The sequence below is a fragment of the Salarias fasciatus genome, chromosome 10, assembly GCF_902148845.1.
Source record: "Salarias fasciatus chromosome 10, fSalaFa1.1, whole genome shotgun sequence".
Taxonomy (NCBI): domain Eukaryota; kingdom Metazoa; phylum Chordata; class Actinopteri; order Blenniiformes; family Blenniidae; genus Salarias; species Salarias fasciatus.
In genome coordinates, this window is record NC_043754.1 from 3,339,245 (window position 1) to 3,348,931 (window position 9,687).

Consider the following 9,687-nt stretch of genomic DNA (forward strand, 5'->3'; position numbering starts at 1 on the left):
TGAAACGTTAGGTCGGCACAAAGTCATCTGAAGCACAAAGTCATGGTGATCTCATGTTCTGCTAATGTCACAGCCCGTCTTCTCCTTCTCCCTCCTCTCAGGAGAACAAGTCGCCACCAGCAGCTGGTGTGAGTCCAACGGTGACAAGAAGGACTTATTTCCTCAGAAGACAAACCAGGACAGAGGTAAAGAAACATGCCTCACGGTGCTCACCGAGACCAAAACATTACAGTGAGGCCAAATGTTCGCCAACACACACACAGTTGAGTTTTTTCTTAAATGTATGTTAGGAAGTCTAAAATGAAAGATTAGATTTCAATGTAATCTTGTAAAAGGAGGAGTATTGACTGATTTCTGTTGGATTCTGACTCTGACCCGCCGTGTCGACTGATCCTGCAGATGTTTGTGACGTCGACCCTCCGAACGACCCCCGGACACAGGAAGTGAACGAGCCGAGCAGCAGGACTCAGACACATCCGACACATGAGCCAGCTCAGGTAAAAACGTGTGTTTGAACATGTGTGCATCTTCATGAGTGGAGATCAGACTGTGGATTACATCTGAACCAGGAGTGTGAATCTTTAGGACCAAAAGAGAAAGTTTCGGGTTTCATCATCAAACAACATTTATCTCTGTTAAATATGTGAAATGAGGAAAAAAACTTGCTGTACAGCATATACGAAAACTGAAGTTGCATTAATGCAACATGTACAAATTAAATTGTATATTATTGAATTTTTAACTTTTTAACTTTTAAAGGTTTATTTTTCATGGATTTTCCAACTTTTTGCATCTGGGCTACTTCAGCTTTTTTATATAGCTGCTGTGCGTTTCCTGATGGTTGGAACAGTTTTAGTTTTATTAGCATTTTTTTATTTTTTTACCCCACTTTTTTTTATTATTGTCCTTTATTCCCCTTTTTTTCCTTTTTAAATGTTTCACATTTTTCTTCTTTTTTTTTCTTTCCCTAAAAAAATACTGTTCTATTTACTCAAATATTCTATAGTATTATTCTTTATCCATCTGAGTAGTTTTTGCAATTATATCCATTTTAAACAAATCCAGCTATTTTCACTGTTTTTTAACCTGAAGTTTAGGCAATTCTTGATGATCAGTGTGAAATGCAAATGAAATTATCTGTGAAAAACAAAATGTTTACGTACAAATGGAGTTCTGAACGCTTCATGGAGCTGCTGAAAAACCACGTGTGGCTCCAGAGCCGCAGGTTGAGCACCGCTGATCTATGGATGGCTCATTCCCACGTGAGAACAATCGCTTTTATCACTACAGATGATAATTATTGGCCAAGCGGTGCAGTTTTCCCTGTAATCCTCTCCCCACATGGCTGTGACGGGCACTCGGATACCTGGCACACCTGCACGTGTCTGGAGATGATTGTCTGTGCTCACCGGCCACGCTCCGCTTACGTAACGGCAGAAAACAAAGAACAGTTCCCGCCAAAAGCCGTCTAACGCAGCGGGATGTGTGTGAGAGGTGGAAATGTGTGTGTTTGTAGGTCCGTGTGGTCGGAAGAAGGTTAAATGGGGTAAAATGAGAGGGAAAACCTTGGAGAGGTCGTTTATATGTCAGCCAAATTAGATCCACTCTCCGCTTTAATCTGCTTTATGATCTTTAATCTGCTTTATAAGGTCCTTGTAGATCTGCCCTGTGTTCGTTAGCAGAGCCGGATTTTGTCTTGTTTGCTGCGTCCCGTGCCAGCAGCCGAGTGTGTAGCTGAGTGTGTAGAGCAGGAAGCATCCTAACACAGCCACGGGCCTGTTACACTCCACAACAGCAGACGACAAACAAAACAGACTGAAGCCCTTTTTTCCCCTCTTAAATCTTCCCTTACCACACAACATATGAATGGATTTCAAATTTAAACACAAAATGTATACAGAACAGATCTTGTATTTTAAACTCTAAAAACTTGAAATTAAACTGAAAACAGAATTCCTGGAGCCACTAAGAGGAAGTGTTGACTACCTGTACTGTATTTTACTGAAGGTAAATGAACACAGCGTCCTGAAAAGGCTGAATGGTCTCTAATTGGCTGCAGTGTTTGGACAGATGTGTCTGGTAGAGTTACTGTTGAATGTGTGTGAGCTCCTCCGTTACATGGATCCTTTGTTTCCGTACGCAGAGCGGTGAAACGCCAGCCGTGACAGCAGAATCGATCCAGAGCACAGGAAGACTAAAGAGGCTACAGAACCTGGTTCAAGCCAGGAGAGGACGGCAGAGCGGAGCTGGAACCGGAAAGAGCCCGTCTGAGGATGGCGGTGAGTGTGAGGCCCAAGGGCATCGGGTCAGGACGGCGATCGGGTCGTAACTCTGGAGGTTTCTCCTGCAGACAACCCCGTGCTCACCTGCATGGGCCTGGGCAGGCGGACGGAGAAGAAACCGGCCGAAACCCCTCCGTCGCCACCGCGGCCGCGGCGGGAGGACGAGGCGTGGAGTCCGACCCATCATCCCTGGAGCCCGTTCGGCTGCCCGCCGCCGTGGACGCCGCTGCACCACGGCTGCCACCAGCCCGGGCAGGAGCTGTGGGCCTGCGGCGGCACGCTGTCGCTGCCTCGGGCCGGCGAGTGGGACCGCTTCGAGAGCCTGATCCAGGAGCTGGACGGCAAGCAGTCTCCGCCACAGATGATCCGCTCCATCACAGACCTGCACCTCTCACAGAACAGGGTAAAGGCACCCAACCACTTGGGAAATGTTCCACACTTTCACTACCATCACATTCACACACACATTCACACATGATTTTAAATAGTTCAGATTTTCCTCCAACAAAGGGGAAACCTTGAGGAGTTTGAATCCTGTTTCGAGGCTCTCTGGGTGAGCTGTGCTGAGAGCAAAGAGCAATAGAATCCAATTTTAAGGCCGCGGTGATGTCTCACTCTTCTCGGCAACCTGCTCCCAGATCTCCACAGTGTCATTAAACTGTGCTCTGCAGGGCCCAACTTTATAATTGCAGCTCTGAGCTCTTCGGGGAACATTCAGCGGGAACTGAGCTGTAATTGAAATTTCCAGCTAATGCTTGTTTTTCCTTTATTGCTCTTCTGCTGATCTGAGCGCGGTTTCCACAGCTCAGTAACTTATAAGGCTTTAAGAAGTGTCCCTTGACACCATCAGAGGTGGAATACAATAAAAACAGGAGAATGAAACAGTTCAACACAAACAGAACTTGAATCCTGTTAAAGAGTGATGATTCTATATGTAAATCTTGAAAACACATCAATCATTTATGAGCGATTTGATGAAATAAACGCATTATTATGCAGCGTTGAATGATGCTTGGGCCTTCAGTCCTGGCCTCCTCTTTGTGATTAACCCCAGTAGGGTTGAATCTGGGACCAGGCTGCACAGTTAAACAGCCTCACCGCCTCCACAGAGGAACCAGGATCACCGCTACATTCCTCTAACATCTGCTTCCGAAGCTTCACTGATGTACCGTAATTGAACAGCATGGAATCACTGCAGATACGTTTGCTTCCAGTATGAGGAACAATGGCATTAACAGCTGCTGATCCCTCGAGTGGGAGCGGAGCGAAGGTCTGGGTTCACTAACGGTCAGTGTCGGGACCGGAGCCAGCGGTCTGTGGAACAGATGTTCTGAATGGCTGCCTGTGCTAATGCTAATGGGACGACGGGCGACGGCGACGGCTCGTTGGCTTCAATTTAACGACACTTACGTCGATTATTGTGCACCAAGTATTAACTGGATTGAAAGAAAATGTTAAGAGAGTGAATCTAGTGATGATTGAGATGAGCGCCCACCCCTTAAATCAGTCAGCAAGTTCATACAGAACCAGCGGGACGCATAATGACCCCGAAACACAACGGCCATTTGAGATAAAACTGGAACATATTGAGATTAGTATGATTGAAGGAATAAAAATCACTATTTATACCTTAAAAAAACCTTAAAATTGTAAGCATAAAGAATATATATGAACTCTGGATTGCCGCAGTCCTACTATTTATTGGTTATTTCCATAAAAAGTGCCACGTTTATGAATAATTAGCTGTATTCAGTTTTTATTTGAAAATATTTCCTTCATAATTTCAAGGCAATCGCCTTAAAATTAAGAAGATGTGAGCAACTTGTTTATGTTGAGCTTTGGATTCCATGTGATAAACAATGTTTTAGAAAAAAAAAGACGGTTGCCACGGCAACACGCCAGCCTGAAACCGCCACTGACAGTAATTGAAGTGGGTGGGCAGATGTATCGCTGGCAGGGTTTAACCTACTTAAGACCACAAGTCATCAACACAAACTGCCCATCGGACACACACACACACACACACACACACACACACACACACACACACACACACACACACACACACACACACACACACACACACACACACACCCATCTGTCGCCACAAACACGCACATTATAATCTGTCTTTCACCCAAACAGTTGACCAGATTTGGAAGATGCGACGCCTTCCGACAGCACTCGCAGGATAAAACAAGCGTTCGGGTGAGAGAGTCCGACCTCCCCCATCTGTGAGCGTCGCCCTTCCAGGAACTCTTCTTCCTCCAACCGCGTCTCTCCCTGTCCGTTCTGTGTCGGTGTGGAAGCAGAAGCGGGAGCAGGGCGGCGAGCCGGTCGGACCCGGGCCGGGCGTCTCGTCGCAGAGCGACAGGAAGCACACGGAGGCCTCGCCCCAGAGACCGAGGACAGAGCCGAACGTACGTCTGATCAAACCTCTGCCCGTAAACACGGCGGTCTCCGTTTGCCGCAGGTTACTCTCGAGCAATAACAGGTTTTAACGTTAACGCTGTCAGTCTGCAGTTCAGCAAGCATCAATCAAAGCGCTGAGGCACTGGGGAGGAGGCCCAGCACCACGAGGTCTCCTGCAAGTGGTTCGACTGACAAATAAAAAGTTAAGGCAACAATACAACAAACTAAAACAGCAGGACATGGGTCAGTGTCGCCCTGTAACCGTCAAACTAACGTTAAGGAGGCTCCTGGAATGAGGGAGACCTTCCTGGAAACAAAACCAGATCCAAGAAGACCCATCCCCTTAAAAATAACGTACCATTAAGTGTCAGTGTAAATCAAAGGATTAAGAAATCTGACAATATCCCATGTGAAGACAATATAAATATCAGCTTAAGAAAGAGCAAAAACCTGCACGCTTCCATCCCAGATTAACCACTCGTACAAATAACATCAATTCAAAAGAAACGAGTGAAAAACAAAACAACAGTTCACATTTCACATGAACATTGGAGAAACAGGAGACTTAATAAGAGCTCCTTTAACTAAAGACAAAAAATCATTAAGAACCAAAAGGAAGCTAACGTGCATGCAGTCCAAGACTTGCATTTGAATGTATTTGAAGGTAACGCCCACTTCCTGTTGTAGCACGGATCAGTGGCTGGGGACACTGGAAAGGACATGTGGACAAGGTTCAGAACAGAAGTTTTTATTTGAGCATAAAGTCATTTTCAGTTATGCCCTCTTTGTGGAAAATCAAATAGCATAATGATATAAAATGGAAACAAAAACAAATCCGTCACTAGTAGGTGTTAGCATTGTTAGCATGTTTGTAAAAAGTCACCTGAGATTTATGGTATCATGGCAGCATCACTCAGCTTTGGGTCTCACTAAAAACATTAAAAACACTGTTAAAATGCTGATTTCTTTACAGTTTGCTGGGCCGAATCGGAGCATGTTGTTGCCCAGCTTTGGCCGACGGGCCTCATGTTCAAATCCCCTGACAGTCAGAATCAGAACCAGGTTTATTGCCAGGTAGTAGCCAATACAAGGAATGTGTTTTGGTGGTGGTGCAAACAGAGAAAAGAGAAAAAAACGGATTTGAAAGGCACAAGTATAAAACACAAACAGAGGGAACTAAGAGAGAAAGCAACAACATAATAAATATGATGAGGATTTACAGAATATACATAAATTACAAAAGTATTTACAGTAATATTTATGCTGACACAGCAGAATTATGTAACGCAACAAATGAATATAAAAAACAAAATTACTTGTTGCAAATGTATTGCAAGATGAATTAGACACCTTTAAAAAACAACATGATCAGTATAGGTGCATCAAAAGTCCATGACATATTGACCATCAGTGTGTGTGTGTGTGTGTGTTTTTTTACCTATTTAATGACAGGACTTTTCATGTTTATCATAACCTACATCCATCATGTGACTCCCATCAAATTCTTACTCGATTTTTTGTTTGATTCGGCTGCTTCAGTAAAACAGTGCCAACATGAAGTTTGAATTCGAACTTTAAAGCTTTCTTTTGCAGCGGTGCCGAGAATATGTGATGAAAATGTTTTTACTTTTCACAACAACCAAATAACAACCACAGAAACTGACTTCAGTCTCATAATGAAGTTAATTCTTGTGAAATCTTCAGGTGCAAAACACAGGAAAAAAAAGTCTTCCAGAATATTTCCTTCGTCTGGTTTGTGCCCTTTTCTTTACAAAGCTCTGCCGAACGGTGTGTTGATGGTCTGCATCCCGCTCGGTCCCAAATGTCTGCCGCTGCAGTTCGCGGCGCTCCGCTGTGCAGGAAGAGGAAGTTTAAAGCTGAGCGCAGGTAGTTGGGGATTACGCCCGCCGCCGCCGCACACCTCCAAGGTCCCGGCTATAAAAAGCAAAGCGGCGCTTGCAGGATTAGGCATTCCGCCTGCCAGCGGAGCTGCGTGTCCCAGCATAAACTGGGAGCCCGAGCTGCTCCGTCACACGAGGAATCAAACCAAACGCCGCGGCTTAGCGCCCTGACTCAGCGTTCTGCCTGGCTAGCTTCCGCTTCTGTTGACCCTCAAAAACCCCTAAAGCCAAGAGAGGATGGCGGAAGGAGAGTGTCACTGGGTGTTCTTTAACTCCGCAGAGCTGCGGCGAGCGGGCGGACGAGGGCCGGAAGACGGAGGCCGACCGCGGGAGGCCGCTGAGTAAAGGCGGCAGGAGGTCCAGTAACTCTCTGGAAAGCCTCTACAGCCTCCACAGCGGCCAGAGCTCCTCCAGTAAGCACCTTCTGGCAAACCGCCAAGTGTCCTCTTCACACCTCAACTCAATGAATTATGCAATCCCCGCCCGTACGCCGGAGGATCCCGTTTCCCCCCCCTCTGCTGCACTAATTTGTCGAGCTCTGCTAATCGCTGACAAATCCAGAACGGACCCGAGTGATGCGTGGCGCTTGTGCTCCCATCCCCAGGCGGAGTCACCAGCGGGTCAGACTGCTCCAGCAACAGGAACAGTCTGAGGCTGGACGATGATCCACCGTCCGCTGGGCACTTCTGCGGCCGAGCCAGAGTCCATACAGAGTACGTGCCAAGTCCCTACGACACCGAATCCCTCAAACTCAAGGTAAACAAGCCGGGGAGTCACTTCAAGATGCGTCCCGGTGGTTTATGACCCGAGCTGGACGGCTGCGGGGTGCAGGCTGATGGTTATTGACCAGAATCTCTCAGGACTTTCTCTCTCTCTGCTACAGCAGACCTTTAATCTTGATGTAGCTGATGAAAAAAAAAAAAACTGAGGAGGAAGGGAGAAAATGTATCAGGGTGTGAGGACAATGTGAGGAATCCCCTCAGGCATGTTGTAGGAGTCTGAATGATCTGGAGGAAACAAATACATCCTCTTATTACCATCTAACCTTTTAACCCCTGATTCAGAAGTCCTAACTCCTTAAAAACAAACAAAAACATCATGTTTTCTGGTTTGCATGTAGGTGCAAGTATAGATTATTGTCAGAGCATTACATGTCTTTAAACCATCATACCTGAAGTTACACCCTAATGACTGGAACAACATCACAATAAAAGACAAAAACCACGTTGAAGAGACTGAATATAGAAGAAGTGTGACTTTAATGAGAAGTAACTCAGTTCAGAAACGGTTCTATTGACCTTTTTCTCCAACGGACTCATCGATGAAAGGTTTTCAAGTGAAAACAGAAAACTTTTGTAGCGTTTCGGGTCTGTTTCTACAGCAGCGATGCTCAGAATCAGTGAAAATGCAACGTTAAAGTTCCATCTTTGCAGCCGCTTCCGAAAGTTTTGTATTTTCACTTGAAAATGTTGTAACAACTGGTTCATCTATAAATTCAATTCTTTTTTTGATCTTTGAATTCAGTGTAGACTCTGAGCTCCTGTCCTGAAACGTCCCGCAGGTGGGAGACGTGATCGACATCATCGCCAAGCCTCCCATGGGAATCTGGAGAGGTTCGCTACGAGGCAGGATCGGAAGTTTCAAGTTCATCTACGTGGACGTGCTGACGGCGGAGGGCCAGGAGGCGAGCCCGGGCGCCAGGCACCGCTCCACCGTGCAGGAAGTGCTGAGGCGTCTCAGCTTGGAGGTGCCTTTCTGATTCGCGCCGGCGGTCCGTCGTCCCTCCGTGCGTCCTGACTGTCTCCCCCCCCCCCCCTCGCCTCGCCTCCTCAGGAGTACTCGTCGTCGCTGCAGCGCGGCGGCTTCCAGACGGTGGACGACCTGATGGAGCTGAGCGAGCGCCACCTGACCGGGCTGGGCGTGAGCGACCCGGAGCACAGGCGGCGTCTGCTGGCCGCCGTCCGCTCCCTGCGGCTGCTGCGCCGTGAGTAACGGGAACCGAGACCCGCGGTACACTCACAGTATTCAGAGAGGGAGGCGGGTCACCTGACACCGGGCGGCGGCTCAGCGGGGCGGCGATAACAGGATGACCTGAGAACAGAGCGCGGCGCACGGGGGGGGGAAGGAGCGAGAACCGGCTGAGGATTACTCACCGCTTACCGGCCCGTCGTCTTCTTCCTCTCCTCCTCACAGCCGACCGCCGGCCGGGGGACGAGGAAGACCGGGAGAACGGCGACGGCGTCAAGGCCAGCGGCCCGCGGGACTCTGGCTGCCACATGGCGTCCGAGGAGGCGGAGCTTCACGCCGCCGACGCACAGGAATGAGACGGTCACCGCCACGTCTGCGTCCTTCCTCCAAAGTCAGTTTTTTACTTCCTGTTGGTGTCCGGCGGCCTCGCTGGGCGCGGATCACTGGAACCACGGCTGGATGGGAATGTTGCTGAAACGCGTTTGTTTTCTGAAATAAAACATTTTATCAGACAGTTTTGCTTTTATTTTTCTATAAATAAATCAGTGGCCTGCGTTTCCAGCTGTGTGAACAATCCCTGACCTTCAAACACGTCATGACGAAGACTGAGAGGATTAACCCATTCATCCTCTCACCCTGCAGACCCTCTTTATCCACCCAGGGTCCATGAGTCCCGGCTGACCTTGAGTGAAGGTCAAAGGGCGCAGCGGACAGGTCTCTGGTTTCTCACGGTAGCGAGCTGAAGGTCATCTGACCTTTAAACCGTTATGTTCAGAAACCATAGAGGAGGATTAGAAAAACCCCAAAGCACAAAAAAGATTCTTAAAATAATTTTTGATCTGAGTTTTCGGCTGTATGTGTGTGTGTGTATATATATATGTGTGTGTGTATATATATATATATATATATATATATATATATATATATATATATATATGTATTTAATTTTCAATTTAATCTGAGAAATCTGTTGGTTTTTTTCTCCCAAGAAAACAGTCAGAATTTAAAAAATAAGATTTCAGAAGGGACTTTAAGAAAGTTGGTGTTTATTCCCAAATTATATCTCTTCTCAAAATGAACTTTTCTTTAATCAAAATTCCAATTGCTTTTTTTCTGAATCTAAA

The 9,687-nt window shown here is 46.8% G+C and overlaps 1 protein-coding gene across 1 annotated transcript; it reads left to right on the plus strand.

Moving 5' to 3' along the window:
- Nucleotides 1-6,490: 6,490 nt before the first annotated feature.
- Nucleotides 6,491-8,919, plus strand: samsn1b (SAM domain, SH3 domain and nuclear localisation signals 1b). Its single transcript, XM_030101283.1, has 6 exons — nt 6,491-6,622; nt 6,876-7,008; nt 7,200-7,351; nt 8,157-8,342; nt 8,429-8,579; nt 8,789-8,919. The coding sequence occupies exons 1-6, from the start codon at nt 6,491-6,493 to the stop codon at nt 8,917-8,919; spliced, it is 885 nt and encodes a 294-aa protein (XP_029957143.1).
- Nucleotides 8,920-9,687: the final 768 nt, after the last annotated feature.

Excerpts from the sequence above, each read along its gene's own strand:
- samsn1b (XM_030101283.1), top strand. The coding sequence starts at position 6,491 with ATGGTCTGCATCCCGCTCGGTCCCAAATGTCTGCCGCTGCAGTTCGCG. Across the intron at positions 6,623-6,875 it reads CGCCGCCGCACACCTCCAAG|AGCTGCGGCGAGCGGGCGGA; the intron begins GTCCCGGCTATA and ends TTAACTCCGCAG. Across the intron at positions 7,009-7,199 it reads CAGCGGCCAGAGCTCCTCCA|GCGGAGTCACCAGCGGGTCA; the intron begins GTAAGCACCTTC and ends TCCCATCCCCAG.